Genomic DNA, 21,026 nt, shown 5'->3' with positions numbered 1-21,026 from the left:
AGAATGATTTTTATGTTTTTTGCGACTGTGATATTTAGTTACCATTTTCAGTATTTGCAATTTCGATTATTATTATTTTGTGGCTGTGACTAGTTTATTTTAATTTTTATACTTATACTTTTGGATTGTTCACACTATAATGATGCATATGTTGGGCGAACATAAAACACAAAGCAATAAAATTTAAATGATCTGTAATATAGATTACTAGGACAGTAGGAAAAATGTTACTGTAAATATACAATGCGGACAGAATTGGTCATTCCTAAGATATATTTCCTCGTTAATTCATATCTCATGTAGCCATGGAAATTTTCAATATTCAAATTTATAGAGGTAGCCCGGTAACGTTGTTTGACGCTTCTCGTGTGACAGAAAACAGCTTTTTTGTAAAGTTAGACCCTCCGCAGATTTCTCTCCACTACCAGCCCATTGTCTTTCGAGGAGGATTTTTTCCCTTAAAGATACCGGTTATGTTGTTCCACGATTCCGGTATGGGAATATAGCTACCGGATATTCCTCGTAGAATCTTTATAAGCTTGTGAAGAATGGCGTGACCCAGTTAGCGGTCATCACATGTCTTCTTTATGGCCAGGAATCTTTGGGAAAGAGGGAAAATGTGAAAAAATGGAATAAACTCCGCGAGGGTTCACCGGGAGAAGGAATCAATTTATCTGCTTGTACCCCTCACACGATCAAGTACAATGTCAGTACTTCATCTCTCGTTTTATTCGACATGGAGAATCATTGAATATATTAAAACGGATACCTGTGGAGAATTGAACAGTTAGTACATGGAATCGCGGAGCGACGAATCTGCGGAAAATCAATCCACAACGTGACGACTTCTTAATGAGACCTTATGAATATTCTAACGTTACCCCCTCATGTAAAAGGGTGATCAATTATTTATGACCTCCTCCAAGGTGTGAAGGTTAATTTATCTTTAGATTTCTCGAATTGTTTAATCCGATATTTAAATAAATTTCATCTTCTCCTAACACTAAACTATGTCGCTGCATTTTCGCCCACTTCTCCATTTCCATGCTCTTCACTGAGATACTCCGACTCTGAATTTATTTTGTCGCATATCTCATCTTGCTTCACATCGGCAAGACACTTCTCGGCCATAATCTTATTTCTTCCTGATTATGTTCATTTCTTTGTATTTTCCAGATGTTATAAATGCCTTAGACCATGTCCAATGAGCATTATTTCCCTTCCGTATGCTTTTGTGAGCATTCACATACATAAACTTCTCGTTGCACTCTGCCGACTAGCGTTCAGAATTTGGCTCTTCAAGCTATAATTTTATAAAAAACATAATCGACTAACTTAATGGGCTAATATGGAGATATATATGCCTAGACGTTGAAAAAAGCAATAATTACAAATAATAAATACTTTTAACTACGGCAAACAACTTATTGATGCAATCTGTGTTCAAAATTGGCTTTTTCCATAAAAATATTACGTGGCCATTCTTACCAGGGGCGCAGGTAGGAATTAAGGCTAGGGGGGTTTAGGTGCAACTAATACTGAACGCCAGGATACCGCCAGGGTAAGCGGGAGGTGCGGGGGCCATCCCCCAGAAAATTTTTAAGATAAATTGATCAAAATGGAGAGTTTTACGGCTTTCGGGGGAATATTTTATTAATCTTTACACTATTATGTAGGTAATATTAATCCAATTACGTAAAATGGATTACTCTCTGCGCCACTGATTCTTACCAAACTTACTTCATAACTATGAAGTTAGTGAGTCAATGATGTATTTTAAGTCACAGCACGCATTTTAGTAACTATAATCAAGTAATAAAGTATTAATGATGGCTGTCATCCGTTGCAAACTGCATCATTGATTTTATTAAGCGGTGCACATTAACTTACAATTTTATTTCTTGAGCTCAGTATTTAATTCAGTATTACCAATAATTCAGTCTGTACTTCTTACTCACTTCATTATTTTCCTAGATATCCTAACTGACCACAATTCGCTTTTTATTTTCTTTGTAACATCATTACAATCGATGGAAATTATATCGAACTTTTCAATTACCAAAAAATTTAACAATTTCAATTCATGATTGGACGACCGATTAAGAACACTTAGCCCCTATTTTTAATGCATAGTTTGATTAGACAGATACTTCTGTCATACCCATAACTTGAGAAAATTTGAAGTCAAATTAAATTAATTCAGAATGACGTTTAGTTTAATAGATGATTTGAGACATTGCTAACTCCTATTTTCATATTCCGAAAATAAACTAACTTAGACGTTGTATAACCGGACCTTAGAGTAAAATGAATCGATAAATGTACAGATTGATTATGGTATTCCCTTAATTATCCCGACATAACCTTGACATGCGTCAACTTCTCGTTTCGTAACGAACCGTTAAGCTTGCGTCCACGCTCGTTCCCGTCCTTCAAATCTGGTCACGAAGAGAAGAATGAAACAAGAGCGAAACGAGAGGCGTTACGCTGCTCTCCCGCCTACCCAACCCGGCCTACTTGTAGTGGCACGCATGAGGAGTGGTCGGGACGGACGTGGGCTGGACCACGAGAGGCAACGCGTCACTTCCACCGACTGCTTCCCACGCTATAGCATTATACCTGCTTGTGATCACGAATTTTATCAGTGGATCTTCGCCGGAAGAGGGCACTGCGTGAAACAATGCGTGTTGCAACAAACAATTTTTTTCTGCTTGCAATTAACCCTTTTTTTCGTATTACAAATTAAGCACTTTACGAGAAAACAACTTCATAGCTGTGGGCGTTTACAGAAAAAAATGGCGTGGACTGGTCGCCGTCTAATTGTTCTGAAGAACTAATCGCAAACTGCCGCACACTTTGTTCTGTAATTAAGTTATTTCTTACGTGTGTCATTCCCAGGGGCGGATTCGGCATCGATATGGGGAGGAGGGGTCATGGCCTGGGTTCGCGGAGTACGAAATACTCCACCGGAGAGGGATGATCTCCCGTGTAAATGTATTGCAGGGAGTGCAATAAGATAAATATAACTCAATTTCTCTCACGTTTGGGAGCTGTAGCCAGGTATTTGCATATGCAAATCCTGTACCCCTTCACAAGGATACAAAAACTATTAAGCCAATGAAAATGAAAAATTTTTGATAAAATTTTGGGAGGGTTCATGACCCCTGTCACCCTCCCACTCGGAATCCGCCACTGGCCTTTCCCGGAGTTAACTCATCCATTGCATAGTATATCCCTCGTTATTTTTCATTTAAGAATGTCCATGATTCGCGGTTTAAATTAATAACATACGGATAATGAGTGCATAAAGCACTGCAGAAGGACAACGCCACATCTGAGTTTTAAAATTCCTTGCTACATTTCCCCTTTAATTCAAAATCGACCTGACCATACGCAAATTTCCGCGCTTATTTACCTGTTGCCGCGGTAATTTTATCCATGCACGCCGCTATTAACGTACGTGTTCTGGATTATTACGCTAACTGATCTTTAGGGATAATTTATCGCTAATTATTTCTGTTATTCTGCCTCAATTGTGTTCGCTATTTTCCTCATTTCGAAGGGTGCCCTCTCCCTTCACACACGGCCCCGTGGCTACGTCATGAGCACGGATCCTGCGCCTCTATCCTTTGGTACCCGAAGAATTTTTCCCGTGGAGGCTGTCGTGACGTGGTGATGTGGATCGGCGAATGTTGGCGGCGAAGAAAAAAGTGGGCGTATTTTGGAAGCCAGAAAAGGAAGCGTTTTCGAAGTCGCCCGAGCAAGCAACTCTCGCGTTCCCGCGTTCGTCTTTTATTTCTTATTTTTATTGTCCGTCCTTATTATTTTATCGTCCAGTTTTTTATTTTAATTTTTCCTTCCATCTTTCCTTTCGGACGTAGGTGGAATGTCGAGGGTCCAAAAGAAGTTCTGTCGGAGGAGTTGGGAGGTAAAAATATTCTCGGCACCGCCTTTCGCCATACATGGAATTAGATACCGAATTTGCGACCCGATGCGTGTCATCATAGGCCGATTGGACGATCGACTATCTTCACCGATGATCCTTCGTGATGCGCTTCTCGGGAAATATTCTTGCACCAGGGTTGGGAGTCTCTTCGGTAGAACTCAATAAGAGCATATTTTACGCGAGTTAAGGGTCTGACAGGTAAACGGTCTACTCATATTCGAGATAAAGAACATATACAGCAATTACTACACGAAATATTCTCTTTATTTAAATGTGGAAATATTAATAAGCTACATTTAAAATAATGATACTTTTCGAGCCTCTTTCCCACTTGGGCGATGATTTTTTTTCGATGGCTGTCTAGCGAATGACCAATTCCCGGTAAATATGCCTTCTTGACTTCTGCTCAAGGCAGGGGCGCTGCTACGAAATAAGTCTAGGTGGGGTTTTAGGCGCAACCAATACTGGGGGGTATGGAATACCCACCAGAGTAAGCGGGACGTGCGGGATCCCTGCCGCAGAAAATGTTTAAGATAAATGGTTAAAATGGTGAGTTTTACGGGTTTCTGAGGGATGTTTTATTAATTTTTACATTAGTATATAAGTAATATTAATTTAATTATGTAAAATGGATTTAACTTAAACATTTCTCAGAGCTGTGGGGGGGGGGGTTATCCCCCAAAACCCCCCCTCGCTCCGCCACTGTCTCAAGGCTTAAATGATTAAGGCTCTGTAATACACGAAATAAAACGATCGTAATGATAAGCGTATTAAAAATCTTGTCAGTTTTTCAAGTGTCTGGGGGGTCTTTTAGTGATTCCCACCACTAAATCCCCCTATGCCACCCTGTATAATCCATCTTTTAGTCTCATTTGCGCGAAGAGTATTCGATCGACCCGCAAAGGCCGCGGGCGCTCTTAACCTCGTTTTCTCGCGGAGAGAAACCACGATCCGAATAAAATCCACGTGCACTCCTCCACCCACCCTCCCCTACGCGACTCTCATTTTTCGCGAGCGCCCAATGTCACGGCAGGGCGTTCAACTTGGCCTGTTGCTCGCGAAACATTGCTCCGTGTTTGATTTTCGCACCCTAAACAGACGGAAAGGGCAACAGCACCAAAAGGGTTGAAAAAAATTGAAGATGGGTGAGCGTATACATACTCGCAGAATGCCTTGAGCAAAACGTGCCCGCTTATACATTCATGTCATTGCAATGTGCGCGCGTTTACTGTGGGGCGTTGTGAAAAAAATCGCCGTATATATTTTGGCGTAAGCACAGGCGTGTATACTGTGGGTGCCATGGCAACCACGCGCGATCTCAAAGAGATGCTACTGTAACCTTAAAAACTCGAACAGGTTAACGTAAAATGTTCTCTTCCAACATCATCAACAGTCAACAGATTGGTTTGACGCAAACTTCCACTCAAATATCCCATCGGCTTATCTTTTATTCCCCTCCTAGTTCTACTACTTTAGATCCTTCATTACCAACTTTATGTATTTCTTCCGAGGACAACCTCAGCCGTTTTTCCCTTATACCTGCCCTTCAACTATAATTTCTTTAGTCCATCGCGTCATCATGACATGGTAATTATGGCATCGAGTCTCACCAATGATGTGGTCGATTTGATTGCGCCTTCTTCTACCCAACGTTTTCAAAAATCTTCTCATCTATTCTTATTAGAACTTCCGTATTGAACGATATATCCATTTGCTCTTGATCAGTCTTATATCGTACCACATTTCGAAAGCTTCTACCCGTGATTTCTACGCTGCTGACGTCGTCCACTCCTCACTGCCACAGAGATGTATTCATACTCCAGATGTAAGTTCAGAAATCATTCATTCAAGAGATTAAATTTAATGGTGGAGAAAAAACTTGCGTCGGGATAAGCCTGTTTATGATTTAAGGCACCGAGGGGATCACCGTTTAACATCCCATCCAACGAACAGTGTTCTACTTGAAGTGCCCTCTACAAAGCACTCAATCACGTATCGGGCAGTCTCTGCGAAATCTCTTATGTCGGCGGGATACGATTTCAGACAGATTGGGAGAGAATACAACACTTTAGCCACCTTGACAACCCCTATACTTAACGGTGAGACACTCAATAAACTCTTAGAGAACAGGTAACAAAATCCTAAACGAGGTAATGAGCATAATACTTGAATCAAACGATCATATTTTCTCGGAAAACTTCAGGTGTAGCGGTAATGACAGCTCGAATGATGAATCTCGGACGTCATCATTTTCAGGGATTGCAGCCATTATAGGGATCACCATCATTATTCCCTTCATTTGTTACTGTCGTATTTTTCATCACTGAACACGCATGTGAAATACAGTCAGAGCCAATCAGCGCACTATACCAAATACATATTATGGCGACGTCATTGAGCTTTATGACTACGAACATTGTAATCATCAAGGGCCCATCAAATTACCGAGTGATACAGCAAATGATGGCTCAAGCAATCATTTTCCCGATCATTGAAAAGCAGAGCTTAAATGATTGCTGGGCTTATACGGGAAAAATGAACGTGTCATTCAGGCTCAAGCGAAAAAAGAGGAAAACTTTACCACCAAGAGGAAAAGGGCAATGAACTAACCACCCAGGGATTATGGCAAAAAATCTACGTTGGGTGACACGAAATTTGTCGCGGAGTAAACAAATCGTGATTTTTGCGCGGTTCCATGTGTTGCGCGGTGGGTGCTTATGAAACATGTCGATGTTACGGCGAGGTCGGCAACCTGTTATATACACTGTGATCGCTCCCCTCGCCCTTCTAAGACCCCATCCAAGGTCGTTTCTCATCTTCATCACCCCCGCAAAAAAAATCCATAGGAAAACAGTCGGAGGAACCACGCTTGCCCCCCACGAATTTCTTGTATGACGATGGAAACCTGTGGATTGGCTCAGAGTGCAATAGGGTAGTTTCATTCATCAAAGAAAACGAAAGGCATTGATTGCGATTCGTTACCCACCATTACTGTATTCATAATATACAAATTATTTGTTTTTAGAAATACAGGTTTAGACGAATGGCAATGGTCAATTTTAGCATCATTTGAAAAAGGCCAGATTGGCGCCCATGCGATGCCACTCCACGTGACATCACAGGGACCTAGTTTCTATACGAATAGATAGGAGTTTTACATCGTCTAAGGTTACCAATGCATGCATGAGGCACAGAGCTCAGGGAAACATGTCTTAATAATGACCTATTAAAACTGCCTAAGGTCGGAAAGTATTCTTCGTTTGATAAGGTATTAATAATCCTTATTTAAGCCAAGCGCTACCAGCTAGCAGGGTACTCTACTACCTGCTAGCATCCTGCGTCGTATCAGCGCTCAAAGCCTCGCCCCAAGGTCATCTCACTTGCGGCAGCAGGAACCAAAACGACGTCACACGGAGTTTTCCCATCATTCATACTTAGCCGTCGCGTTTTCGCGCACTTGAAAATTTTCACTTTTCATTTAATCGCGAAAAATAGATATCGTCATTTAAAAATCTAAACGCGTGAAATACGTACTCCAGGAGTAATAATCTTTCGATCTAGGCAATAAAAAAATAATAGGAAACCGCCCTATTTAGAGAAATATTTCTGGACCACGTCTTCCCTTGGTGTGGGGTTGTTTTCCAACCTGAGAAACCCTATTTCGAATCCTATCCTATCATACGAAAAAATTGTCTCCTATCCCTCTGGATTAAAATTTCGCCGGTGTCGGAGAGGAAGTCACTTGAAGCTCAACAGTCAACAGGTCTTGTACCAGATGATGGCTCTGTGAGCCGTACGCAGTAATAAATGTGGAAAAGTGCTACGATCATTTATTTATTTAAATATGTCTAACTTCCACCAATTGAAGCCTGAATATGTTGAACTTATTCGGAATGATAGCATAGCATATCAGTCAACACTTCGCCCTTCAGACCTTTGCGCTCATAGTCGTGTTTAGGACTATTTCCCCTTTGTTCCAAGAGTATTTTTGAGCGCACCCCTGTTAAAATTAGGGTTTGGTGTAATGGCTAGAGTTTTGCGGGGAGAACTTCAAGTGAAACAATCCGTCCGTCGCATGGAACGTCATTCCCAGGTCCCCTTGATGCCTTTCGTTAAGTGGATACTAATGCCAACGCCAGGTTTCTCTCCAATTTCCTTCCCCAATGGCGCAAATGGCCTTTGGACTTTATAATATGAACATATTTTAGAAAAACAATGGGATCGGGTTGGTGTGCAGGGTAGCGTGTTGCATTCAAACCCCGCGGGACCAGTTTCAGACTTTGGTGGTGGCAGGAAATTTTCAGAAGTCACCCAGCACCCGCTCGAGTTTTGTGTGGAGGGCACTTCAATCGCAACACACCGTCCGTCGGATGGGACGCTTAGCCGTGGTCCCCTTGGCGCCTTTCGTTAAGAGCAGGCTTATGCCGATGCCAGGTTTCTCTCCACCCTCCTTTCCATACCCTTCTTTCGTGTCGCGAGTAACTTAAGCTGCAAATCACGTGTTACCTTCCAATACTCTTTTTGGTGGTCTTCTCTTTCTCTAAGATCAGAAAAATTGACTCTCGTTGAATGAAGGAAAAGCAAATTCCGATACCTTTACGTCCGGCGAAGGTTTTTATGGAGCATAATAATAAACCTTCATTATTTAAAGCGATATAATTATTATCATAGTAATCTACTGATTGATATTGGTTTACATGGAGTACTTAAGAAGAATTCTGGAAGCCTCCCCTTCTTTAATGCACTTCCCTCTTTAATAGGGTAGTTTCCTTCATCAAAGAAAACGAAAGGCATTGATTGCGATTCGTTACCCACCATTAGTGTATTCATAATACACAAATTATTTGGTATCTGAAATACCGGTTTAGACGAATGGCAAGGGTCAATTTTATCCTCATTTGAAAAAGGCCAGATTGGCGCCCATGCGATTCCACTCCGCATGACGTCACAGGGACCTAGTTTCTACACGAGAGCATAGGAGTTATACATCGTCTGAGGTTACCAATGCATGCATGAGGCACAGAGCTCAAGGAAACATGTCTTAATAATCACCTATTAAAACTGGCTAAGTTCGGAAAGTTTTCTTCGTTTGATAAGGTATTAATAAACCTTTTTTAAGCCATGCGCTACCATCCAGCAAGGTACTCAGCTATCCGCTAGCATCCTGCGACGCTAAGCCTCGCCTCAAGGTCACCTCACCGGGCGGGAGGGGGAACCAGAAATACGACGTACGGAGATATTTCCCGGCATTCATACCTAAGCGTCACGTTTTCGCGCGCTTGAAAATTTTCACTTTTCATTTAATCGCGAAAAATAGATGTTGTCATTTAAAAATCTAAAAGCGTGAAATACGTACTCCAGGAGTAATAATCTTTCGATTAAAGCAATAAAAAAATAATAGGAAACCACCCTATTCTTAATAATACCTACTCTCTTTCATGTTTCCTAAAAATTCTATTCCCTTCGTTCCTCTTCCGGGTTTACCCAACATTATGTACTAGATGGTATACCCTTTAACACTGTTTTCAACATCCCCTCCCCGCTAAGTGCTCTCTCTCTATCCATACCTTCTCCTCCGTATCTCATCTAGAAGTAAAACGATATATCTTTCTTATTTTATCCTCTCTTTGGAGTTTGGGAATCATCGCGGTTCTAAAATGACACCCTTCGTGTCACTCTGAAATATATCTGTTCCGTTCTATACAGCGTAATTGATTTTCTCAAGGTAGGCCGAACTGGTTTCCTTGCGCCCAAAATAAGCTCATTCAACTTGCTCTCGCCTTTTAAATTCGCGAAAGGAATGTCAACAACCTTTCGCCCGAGGCGACCGAAAAACAAATGCATCAAGAAGACCGTTTAGTTGTGTCATTCATGAGGTTCTTTGGTCCAATGTTAGACACAGCAGTTAATCGTCTTAGCGGCGGGAGAACTGACCTCTGGCAACATAAATGAGCGTTGTGTATGGCAGTGACAAATGATGTGATTGCTCCAGATTGCGAACCCATTGCTCATTGCTTCGAACGGCGTGAATCGAGAGCAAATCTCCCTTTACCATAGTCATTTGATCTTGCCTGGTAGTGAAATGGCAGTGAAATCAGCGGCGCAGGGCGCTTTGGGGGAGAAACTTTTAGCAAACAAAAGCACGTCGTATAGATACAGGTCTTTGCATTAAGAAACCACTAGAAACACCGCAACTGCGTCATCATCAAGTACAAACCTCAATAAAATCAAAGCACTTGGTTTGTATACTCGTAATGTCTTCATTAAAAAAACTACTAGTATTGACGTAACTGCGTTATCATCAGGTACAAACTTAATAAAACAAAGCCTGCTGTTCATATGCCTTGCTTGAAAAAAAACACTGGCTTTGGTCATTTAAACTGTGTACCTATTGATGACGCATTGGCTTCGAATATTGTAGTACCAAACAAAACACTATGCATTGAAACATCGTTGACACACATACGGGCGGAGTTTTGAACTTGAATAATGATTTCTTCGAAAAAAAAGTGCGAAACCTGTATAACAAAGTAGGTACATTGAAAATAAAAGCATCAAAATTTCAAACAAATATTAGTCTTAGAGTACTTAAAATGTTGTTTTCAGAGGTTAATTTAAACAAATTCTCCTAGAACACATACGGACTATGGAATACCACCATAGTTTGGTTTCGCAGAACGTGATCCATAGCCGCTAAACCATCGGCGGAATAGCTGGCCTCCCCCAAAATAAACTTCGCCCATGCATAGATATAGAACACATCATTATTTTTCCATTACACATTCCCATTTCGAAGAAATTCTGTGGCTTATGGCTGTTTTTCTTCTTTCATCTTCAGTATGAAGGCTGTCCGAAGGCATTTTCCCGCCTGGAGAACTTGAAGATTCACCAGAGATCCCACACAGGCGAGCGTCCTTACACCTGCCAGTTCCCGCTCTGCCCAAAGGCGTTCAGCAACAGCTCTGATCGAGCCAAGCACCAGAGGACGCACTTTGACACGGTAAGTCCTTCCCATTGCTGATTCAACCAAGGGGAATAATAAGACGAGGCGCCAGTCTGTCCCATTGAGGTGTTATTTCCGCTACGACTTGAGGCCCATTTTTGTCGGTTTTATAAAATGTCCGGAGCGCGAAGATGAGTGGTAAGCGATCCATTTTATCTTAAGTTTTCACGCTTTTTCTTAACTTGTTCGTCTTTTTCATCGAATGAATCTTGTATTTGATTTTTATCCCACTTCCCAAAGTCGTATCGGCTGGACATTTTGCACAGCTGCTAGTTTGCGATGTCTTCCATAATGAAATGAATGATTTCCATTTGGAAAAAAGTTTAAAATTTTATCAATACATGGCGTTAGCTATCAAATTTTGTTGAAGATTTTTTAAAATATCTCCGGTTTAATCGATTACATAATTACCTACTAAAAATAGTAAAATAAGTTAAAAACACGTTTTTCCAAAAACTATACAATTCACTAAAAAGTTTAAAATAAGCTTTTCATCACTTGGAAAATAAAGTGTGGGCGCTAATTATGTTTCGATATAAATATTGCCTCTTATCAAATCTCACTTGTCGAGTTACTGATTAAAGTCACGCTTTGATTGCGAAACTATACAAAGTCTTTTCCTACATTTTTAACGATGTTTATTTTCATTCATGTCCTACAGTGAAGAATTTTAGAAGATATGAATCTTGCGCAAAAGATTTTGACGATCAATAATGATGAAGATATTTTACTCCACTAAATATGTTCAATATCCTCATTCAAGATTCATCAAAGTAACAGGTGCCCATAAATTATTAATAAAATTTATAGAAATATATATATGAACCTACAAATCCAATTCTTATGTATTATCTATTTCTGCCATGATAGACGAAACTAGCTCCGTTTTTGCGAAAGTAACGTGATTTGACTTCAATTACGGAATGTATTTGATAATTACTGAAAAGGTAAGCGAGTGGCGTGCCTTTGATTTTTTCACGTAATCATAATCAGTGATTTTATCAGAATTTTTCTTCCTAGTCTTACCATTTCTTTCCTCTAGCGAAAAATATCATGCGTGAATAACAGTCTCGAAAATCGTGTTCCACAACTACTAAAACGCGACGATCTTCTCTGTCTCTCTACAGAAGCCGTATGCATGTCAGGTTGCTGGATGCAGTAAACGCTACACGGATCCCAGCTCTTTGAGGAAGCACGTTAAGAACCACTCTCCAAAGGATCAGACGCAAGCCAGAAGAAAAGTAAGTGGATTTTTTCCTTCAAACATTCTACGCTATACTAAGCTCTATTCCCGTTTCAGCGGAAAAAGATCAGTTCTCAAAGTCACATTTAACATTACGGCACTGCTATTCCTTTGAATTTTTAATGCCTAAAAATTTTTAGCATAATTTCTGTTCGTATTCAGATTATGAAATCCTAAGATTTTATTTCTATCCCATGGCGTGAGGAAATTTGAAAAGTTGATATTTAGTAAAAAAAATAGAGAAGAGAGAGCACGGAAAGTCTATTTTTGGTGGCCGTCGGTCATTGGAATACTTTTTCAAGAGGGATAATGAGGTTCAGCTACTAATTGGGTTAAATGAATATGGCCAAAGAGAGGAAATCCAGATGCTCACAAATTTTTATGGAGGGGTCGTATTGGTGAGGTGGCCAGTGTGTGGTGGCTTCACACCCTCTGGGCTCGGGTTCAAATCCAAAGTTGGCAAAAAAATTTCAGATCCTTACTTGAGCGTTGTGTGGAGGGCACTTCAAGTACAGCTCTACGTCCGCTGTATTGTTGTCCGCCTTTCGTTAAGAGTAGGCTAATGCCGACGCCAGGTTTCTGTCCATCCTTCATTCCTTACGGCTCTCTATGGCATACGAGTACATGACTTTTGATGTCGGTCGCCCACTCAAAATGCCATGCACAGAAGTTGTAAGAGAAATATCCTCGAAACCTTGTTTTCTATTGTCTTAGGTAAACATCAATGGGGAGCATTGTATATTGTTTAACCTTAGACTAGCTCCCAGTGGGTCAATAACTGTTCTCCATCCAATGGGGAGCATTGTATACTATATATCCATAGACTAGCTTTGGTTGGTCAATATCTGTTCTCCATCGAAAGCATCGATGCATTGCTGAGACAATCGAGAAGCCCTTTTTGGATACGTTAATTTTAATTTAATATATACGAAATTTCCCAAAATTATTTGTAATTTAGACTTCCTTCTTATTCACTGTCTTCGGAATAAGAGAAAATTTTGAAATTTTCATGAAAATGACGGATGATTTGTTACAAGGACTAACTTCGTAAATCTTTCCTATTCTAATACTGTGCTATTTGTAAGCAACATCAAATTTAATGCTACTGCGTAAAATTTATGGGTGGCTTTTCAGGTCTATTAAAGATTGGGCTTAATTAACTAAGAGTTATATTTAGTTATAACATTATTTGCGTTAATGTGCAGCTGCCATAATTTTATACCATTAAATTGAGGGGGTGAGAAGCCAAGGGGTACAAATGTTTTTTTCTAAACAGCGTTAGGTACAGAAATTGATAGAAGAAATATACAATAACTTGGTGGCCATGGGGTTAGAGTTAGTCTCTGCTTTGTGTTGACATTGAGTGGAAAATTAAAGGAACTACAAATTGTCTAGTTGATCTTTTTTGTTTTTTACCTAACTTCTGTCCCAAACTCCCTTTGCAAAAAAATCACTTGTACCCCAAGGGTTCTCACCCCCTCAAATGAAAAATACACAATTTTATGGTTTAACCTACAAAAATTATATAAATGAGAAGAAAAACTGGATTGGAAAGGGTTATAAGTAATGTATGTTGAAAACTTTACAGGCGAAATCCGTCGACTCGTCGTCTTCGTTGCTGCAGCAGCACAGCAAGGAGTCCAAATGTTCCCCATCCACACCGCCATCGGAAACTCAGTTGACGAGCGCTGTGTTCCAGGATTGCATATCCGAGGTGTCTTCCTCCTGTCCATCGGTCAGGGAGACATTCGGGATGCGAGAGCAGCAGCCGTTTACGGACGAGACGATCTCTGAAAATCCTTCCTCGAGTCACCAGCAATGTAACGACGAAAGCTATACGAACGGAGACTTGATTGGTTATTCAAGTCAGGAAGTGGAAGACGATTTATTCTTCGACTGCTTCCAATCGCTGGACTCGATTAAACCTCTGCTTAACACTGATAAAGGTATGTATCTTCATGAAACCCTGGAGAAGTGGTGGGTTCAGGTTTAAATTAGTATATTATAAGTTATAATTGATTTTTTTTGCCGACAATTAGTGGTATTCCGTTATCACCACCAAACTTTAATTATAACTTGTAAAATTATACTCAACATTTATACTTTATTACATTCAACATGCCTCGAAATTTAAATGCAGAGTCCTAACGATGCATCTAAGGATAGTCAAAGGAAAGGGAAGTCTAGGGAAACATGTTAAACTAAACTAATTGAGCCCTTTATTTGGACCCTTGGCAGCAGTGGTGTAGTCAGGAATTTTGTTAGAGGGGGTCCAAAACCAGAGGGGAAAATTTTTTAAAAACAGGGTACTAAGTAGTGGCTTTTAAACTAATTTTAACATTTTTCGTAATCGAAAAACCTTAATTTGTCAAAGAAATATTTTGTAAATTCATGATAATTCAATATTTTTCTTTGATGAAGAAAAATAATAGTGTTTTCATATTTCGGGGAGGTGGGGGTCTGGACGGAACCCCCCTCCCCCTGGCTAAGCCGCTGCTTGACAGTTTTGTGCTGCCTAATAATGTACTATCTCGATTAATCCTCACATGCCATTTATTTATCGATGCATCTTTTTGAAGATTTGTTTACCATAATATACGAATCAAAGTAGCTTTTCTGAAGAATAAGAGGTTTATTGTATCTTTTCCCCCTGAAAACATGCATTGTGAATGTGCATTTTAATTTTTTTCGCAAAATAAAGACTATTCTTATTTTTTTCAGAGAGTACCTCGTCAACCAACTTGCAGAGCTCCACACAATTTGAGCTCTCTCTGGATTTGGATTGCGGCGAAGTTCAGCAGGATTTCTTAGAAATTGGTGTTTTGGAGAAGTGGGGTGTAACTGGCACCAGCATGGTGCCATGCTGCACCTCTGACGATGCGCTGGACAGTGATTTTTTAACGATCTCATAAAAATTTCAATCTGGATGCATGTTTTTCTTCCAAGTATTGAATCTGAAAGCTCCGAAGCTTTGAATCAACCCATTGTGAAACCACATACTGAAGATGAACATCCCAGTGATATTTGCGTAAAACAGTGGAATTTGCGGACGAAGTTTTAATGAGTTAGCGTTTATTTGTCAAATGCTTTTGTAGCGGTCAAATTCGACCGCGTAGTTTTTAGTCATTGCCATATCGCCAAATTTGATCTCAGCGCCAATGTGATAGGCAATTTCAGATTTTCAATGAAAATCTTACAATTTTCTTAAATTATAGTGATAACAAACTATTGATATCAAGTCATATCATGTTGTGCCTTGCTATGTAATCATAAGTATCGTAACTTTTTCACAATTTGGAAAAATTTCCTGAATTTTAAGACATTACTTAAAAATTTGGTGCTACATGCAATCGCATAAGTTGCCATCGGATAAAAAATATGTTTCTATAAAAAAATGCCATAGTGGCAAAAATTCTGCCGCATAGCTATATAAGTTGCCATTCCATTTGTAATGTTATTCGCATTCCATTGTTCACGTTATACAGTGGTAATTTATTCCATTTCTTGGGACCAAATGATTGATGAAACCAAATGATTGATGAAACCTAATGAAATTGTAAATTTTTGTAAATATTCGAGTTGGTCAAAATATTTGTTATTTTTAAATGACTTTATACCAGTCCAACTGTATCTGATTGGTTGTTTGATGCTTTTATTAATATATTTTTATGATATTCTATTAAATAACCTGAATAAAATAAAATTTATTCTTTATATCAGAAATTTTGGATGTGTTGGTTTTTACCTGATTAAAAATTCATAAATAATATCCTTCCTACGGTTATACTTGAATTTTACCATAGTGGGAGAGACTACCCTGCTGTACAAAAAACCGCAGTGGGCGTTTAGTTATTTAGCTAATTTGTACTTCCCGCTTCAAAAATATCGTTTCGTGCCTTTTGAGTTCCGCAACGGGCCCGCAGAGCGCAGCACTACCGGTAATTCTATTTCCGTCCAAGATATGTCCTCCAACTCGCAGTACGAGGTTGTCTGAGGTGAACGTCTTGTCCCTCAAATGACAACTTAATAGGATTTCTGAAGTGACCATCCCATCCATTTGGTTGTGTTTTATTGTTTTGAGTTGGTGTCAGTTTTCGTTGGCCTCTGTTCCGTTTTACAAGTGACAAAATGCCGGTGTTTCATACCAAAACTATAGAGAGTATTTTGGAGCCTGTAGCCCAGCAGGTAAGAGACATTATTTATACCTAGTTAAATGCATTATAGTTTTAAGATTTACTAACTGTATCATTCCTCGAATTTTAGTCAGGGTTAGGGATTTTTTATGTTGTCTTTCGAACATTCTTCCTGGCAATACTTGATCATCTGTGTGATTCGTTTGTCGAATTCAATCTCTCCTGAGGTAATTCAGAATGAAAGGAAGCATGGTTAGTTTTTACACATTCTGGTTTAACTCGGTCTTCATTGCTGAGGTCGGAATCATAAATATAAATACACCTTTATACTGTAGGTGCATTAGGTATTCGTAATTTTGTACGTCTGTTTTCCTATTGTTGATATTGATTGTGAAGTTTTGCCTCGTGCTGTAGTGAAAGTGATCGGCAGTAATTATGGTGATGGTGATTAGTGGACGAATATTCTACTTATTACGATTGATTTTTTAGCAATAAGGAACTTAGTCTGGCCGCTCGCGACGTTATCGTGATGCACGACACATGTTAAGAGCATGGCTGTGTAAATACCCAATAAGGCCATGATAGCATAACCTGTTTCTCGGTACCAGGGCCCTGTTTTTCTTTATCATTGTGAATAAGGGCGACCCGTGAGTTTTTATTTCATAGGGGCACGCCCCTTTTCGGCTAGTGAACATGGGGAGTTACGTGAAGCTTCGATGATTATGCTCTCGAATGATAGTAGCCGACGGTTGTTCAATAGCTTGCTTTACACTCGCTCCACTGACGGCATATAAGTTTCTCAGAATCCTTCGCTTCCCTCTCAAGCGTTGGTTTTGGCTGCATCCTGGAACTCTGCTGCGGGCGTGTAGTCTGTAACAGTGTCAGAAATAGCTTTGGGAAGTGAGTCATGGGAAAAAAAAGGTGCGGGAGGAAAACAAGAAAGATTGGAAGTGAATGAGGTAACTCAATCGTATGGACGTGTAATTAGCTATTCACAAAGCAAGCGCGATGCACTCATTGAGTTTTCACATTACGGCTTCTTATTTATCTGTGTAGACTCAAAATACTCACGCGAACCTTCCATTTTTTTTATAAGTATATATTCCTGGTTCAGTTTCAGCGCCCAGCCATAGGAGGGCGCCGTCTGCACTGTCGGGCTTATTTGTACAGTTGTTGTTAGGACAAGAATAAGTTTGATTTCATCCTTACATGGCTATTTAGAGTATGAGCTCATGCGTTCACCTCACGGCCCGAAGATAAAGGCATGTTTGCGTCACTCTTTTCGCTCATTGGTGACGTTTCGCTGGAGATTCCCATATATGGGCAATAGAAAGTGAGAAGCGATAGTCAAGGCGCGATGTTTGACTGACCTACTATCGGTTGTCTTTTACGCTGAACATATGGATTTGTTGATTATGATGGAAAATTGATAACGGAATTTTTTCACTGAATTTCTATTCCGGTGCGATGTGGAAACAGTTAACTTAACATTCGTGGCATTCAACGTAAATATTTGTTTGTCCTAAATCCAAATGGTATCATTTTTTCTGCTGCCCCCCTGACCTTGGAGAAATAATGTCACATAATTTCCCTACCCCAGGTTTTTATCGTGGTTCGTCCTAGAATGTGTGCGAAGCTCAAGCGGTTTTTTGTAATTGTCCGTACAATTCTCGGTTTTTTCGTGGAAAGTGTAAACTAAGGTATTTGAGAGTGATGATTACCTACTTCGCAGTTGATGTAAAATTTTGTTTTGTTTGTTCCTTGAAGGAAAAGGCCCTATGGGAAACGTCATCAGTGGCCAATGAAGTTGCATTTAACTCCGGCTCGTGGACCATGTGGGTAGTTTATGTTGCGATAACAGCTTCCTCCGGTAAAAAAATATTGTGGTATTCGATAGTTTACTGAGCATTCATGGCGATATGGTGTTTACTTAGCTCGCAATAGGCGACCCACTGGCGCCGTTATAGTCACCTTTTTAGAAAATATTGCGTTCCCTACACAAGTACCTCGTATTGTTTGGTGAATTTTCTAATGGGCAGATTAGACTGGAGTGGAAAAATGGTAATTTATTCCAATCGCTCAATTGTTTTGTCTGTTTCAATTTATACGTTTATCTTTGTTGTTTTGTAACTTAGGTCGAGGATTGCAAAGTTGCCGTGAAACAGGAATTTTTTTGTTCCGGCTCCGAGAATTTTAATGGTCCATATTGCCGTGGGGAAGTTTTTCCCACGTTTTTATTACCTCACTTTAAGAAATAGTCGCGCAGACTTCAGATTCCTCCCTTTAACCTCTTATACCATATGTCTCATTTTGTATCCAAAATGTCGGCATGTGGGCAAGAACTGAATAACTTGACTTGGATAATTTAAAGAATTGACAAAAACAGTCTTACCTGAACCCTTTAAGCGAACACAAAGACTCTTACCTTTCGTATTCTTTCAGTGAGAAGTAAACAACCTAAATTTAGGCTAGTTTTAAGGTTTCTTATTATTAGGTCTTGGGAGAGAGTGTTGCATTCACATAATTCCTTTCGCTGGGGTGTTTTGCAAACGGTCAGAATATCTCCTTAACATGCGCTAAAATGCAGATGTAGGTGCTATCGCAATTAAACTTGCTTATATATGCGGCAGACTGGGAGACGTTAGATCTCACCAAGCACGCACCATTGACTCCGCTATGATAGAAATGAAGCCAAGAACTACGTACACTGAAAACTAAAGGTATACTAGAAAATCTACGAACATATCGACTTCTTATTATTACTGTGCTTATTATTCGATAATATTTTGGAATATTATTAGCTATTTCATCTAGTGAGCTATTAAAATGTTCAACGAAACACTAAGTTTTACATCACGGATAATTCTGTTGTGGGATTTTATCGTTCTCGTTCATTAATGAAACTCTTTTTTCTGAAATCTAGTTCCTTGATTTGGTGTTTTATGTCGTGTTAGCCGAGGTCTTCAGGGTTTATTGAAGTCGTTAGTGTACAATCCATTACAATGACAGCAGCAAGGCGGCTAGAAGAAGATAAACAGCGGGTAAAGAAAGAATATTTGACTCTAGAATTACGGATAAAGCAGGCGATATTTCTATAGAAAAAAGGCACTTCAATCCTCCTAAGCAAAGTGATTTATATTTTCGACAAGGTTGGTTTCAAAAGTATTTAACATATTGGTTCTCATTAATCCTAGTCATTTGCTCTGATTTAAAATAAATTTACTAGTTTTTTCAATCAGCCTGTGTTATCGTGATGTTTTATCCGTCGATGATAGTTTTCGGATGCAATGTAATGGAAGACATGAACTTTCCCCATTTGTATAAGATTGGACATAACGTTTTTCCAGCCTTTACTTTCCATGCTCAAGGTCACCTCCTTGCATTCCCGCAGTCTTGCGATCGAAGGGCAAGGTCAATATCCCTGCGAGCCGGTGTGTTCGAAATAAGAACAAGGCTCGTCTTTTTCATTCTTCCCGATTAAAATGCGCTTATTTAGCATTTTTTCGCGATTGTTCCATAATTATATTCACCAAGGATGATATTCATCAAGAAAAAATCATTTGGCTTATCCGGGACTCGAACCCGGATCTCCCGATTGCCCATCAGGTTAATAACACCAACAAGCCATATTCTTTCTATGCCATCCTCAGACTCGGTTTACCGAACAAGGTTTACAACAACGTACCTTTCGACGGACGGAGTGTTTTACTTGGAGAGCCCTCCTCAAAATACTAAGGATGGGATCGTGCAGTCGCTGAAAAAATTAGCTGGATTTGAACCCTAGCCCTCGGGTTGGGAAGCCAACCCTGCACTAACCCGAACTCCATTATTTACCGTCCCGACAGTGGCGTAGCCTGGGGGTCCGGACCCACTCCCCCCGAAATATAAAAGTACAGTTAGTTTTCTTCATAAAAGAAAACAAAATATTGGAATATCATGAATTTACAAAATATTTCTTTTTTCGATTATGAAAAGTGTTAAAAATTAGTCTAAAACCCTCTACTTATTACCCTGTTTTTTTTTAATTTCCCTCCCTGGTTTTAGGCCCCCCCCGAAACGAAATTCCTGGCAACGCATAATTTATCGTTATCGCTAATTGTCGAGCTTGAAAAAATAACAACCCCAATCTGAATGTCAAATATTGCCCATATCTAGCCTCGGTTCCCATTGTAGGCACGTAAGCCTGTGCCTATTAACGAGGACAAGGTTAGGGGATTCAAAACATTTACGCGCGCGTCTAACATTCCGAGTGTGCACGAAAGCTTGAAAATCAGATACAGAGTAGCGATGGCATCTTGGGGTCAAACGCCCTCGCGATACCCATCTGCCATCATCTCGCTGCCCACGTTCCGCTGGTATGTGCTGAGTCCACGTAAAGAGGTTTCCCCTGGAAGTCGGCCACGTTTAGGGATTAAAAGAAATTCCTTTCGGCTTGCCTTGCTAGCATTGGGGCGTTGTCAAGGAAAATTTTCACCGTCATTTTTTTTTTCTAAGTACCAGTATCTCCTTGGGGATCACTCGTCTAGGGGCACCTATCCTATGACACTCCATTTCGCGATATTTATCAATTTTTCTTCACTGCCGCGAAGAAAGCACATTATAGGAACTTGCAGCGAAGGAATTAAAAAAAAAAAACACCCATGTCCTGGAAAGGGGCAACCTGTCTAGACTGGACTCAAACCCGCGACCTTCGGTTTGGCT

At 40.0% G+C, this 21,026-nt stretch overlaps 2 protein-coding genes across 11 annotated transcripts in view; both read left to right on the top strand.

Annotated features, from left to right (window-relative positions):
- Positions 1–15,833, top strand: part of LOC124166447 — a 33,297-nt gene extending 17,464 nt beyond the window's left edge. Inside the window, exons 6-9 of the mRNA XM_046543977.1 lie at positions 10,785–10,946; positions 12,077–12,190; positions 13,781–14,138; positions 14,914–15,833. Coding sequence (XP_046399933.1) covers positions 10,785–10,946; positions 12,077–12,190; positions 13,781–14,138; positions 14,914–15,104 — 825 coding nt within the window. The 3' untranslated portion in view covers positions 15,105–15,833. The remainder of the gene's footprint in view (positions 1–10,784; positions 10,947–12,076; positions 12,191–13,780; positions 14,139–14,913) is intronic.
- Positions 15,834–16,150: 317 nt separating this feature from the next.
- LOC124167172 (vinculin) overlaps positions 16,151–21,026 on the top strand; it is a 97,976-nt gene continuing 93,100 nt past the window's right edge. For all 10 annotated transcript variants that reach the window (XM_046544999.1, XM_046544995.1, XM_046544990.1 and 7 more), the window contains exon 1: positions 16,151–16,377. In XM_046544999.1, the coding sequence (XP_046400955.1) occupies positions 16,321–16,377 (57 nt within the window). In that variant the 5' untranslated portion in view covers positions 16,151–16,320. The remainder of the gene's footprint in view (positions 16,378–21,026) is intronic.

This window comes from Ischnura elegans, chromosome 10 (assembly GCF_921293095.1).
Source record: "Ischnura elegans chromosome 10, ioIscEleg1.1, whole genome shotgun sequence".
Classification (NCBI taxonomy): Eukaryota; Metazoa; Arthropoda; class Insecta; order Odonata; family Coenagrionidae; genus Ischnura; species Ischnura elegans.
The sequence above is the reverse complement of the archived record's forward strand: the minus strand, read 5'-3'. Positions and strand labels throughout refer to the sequence as shown.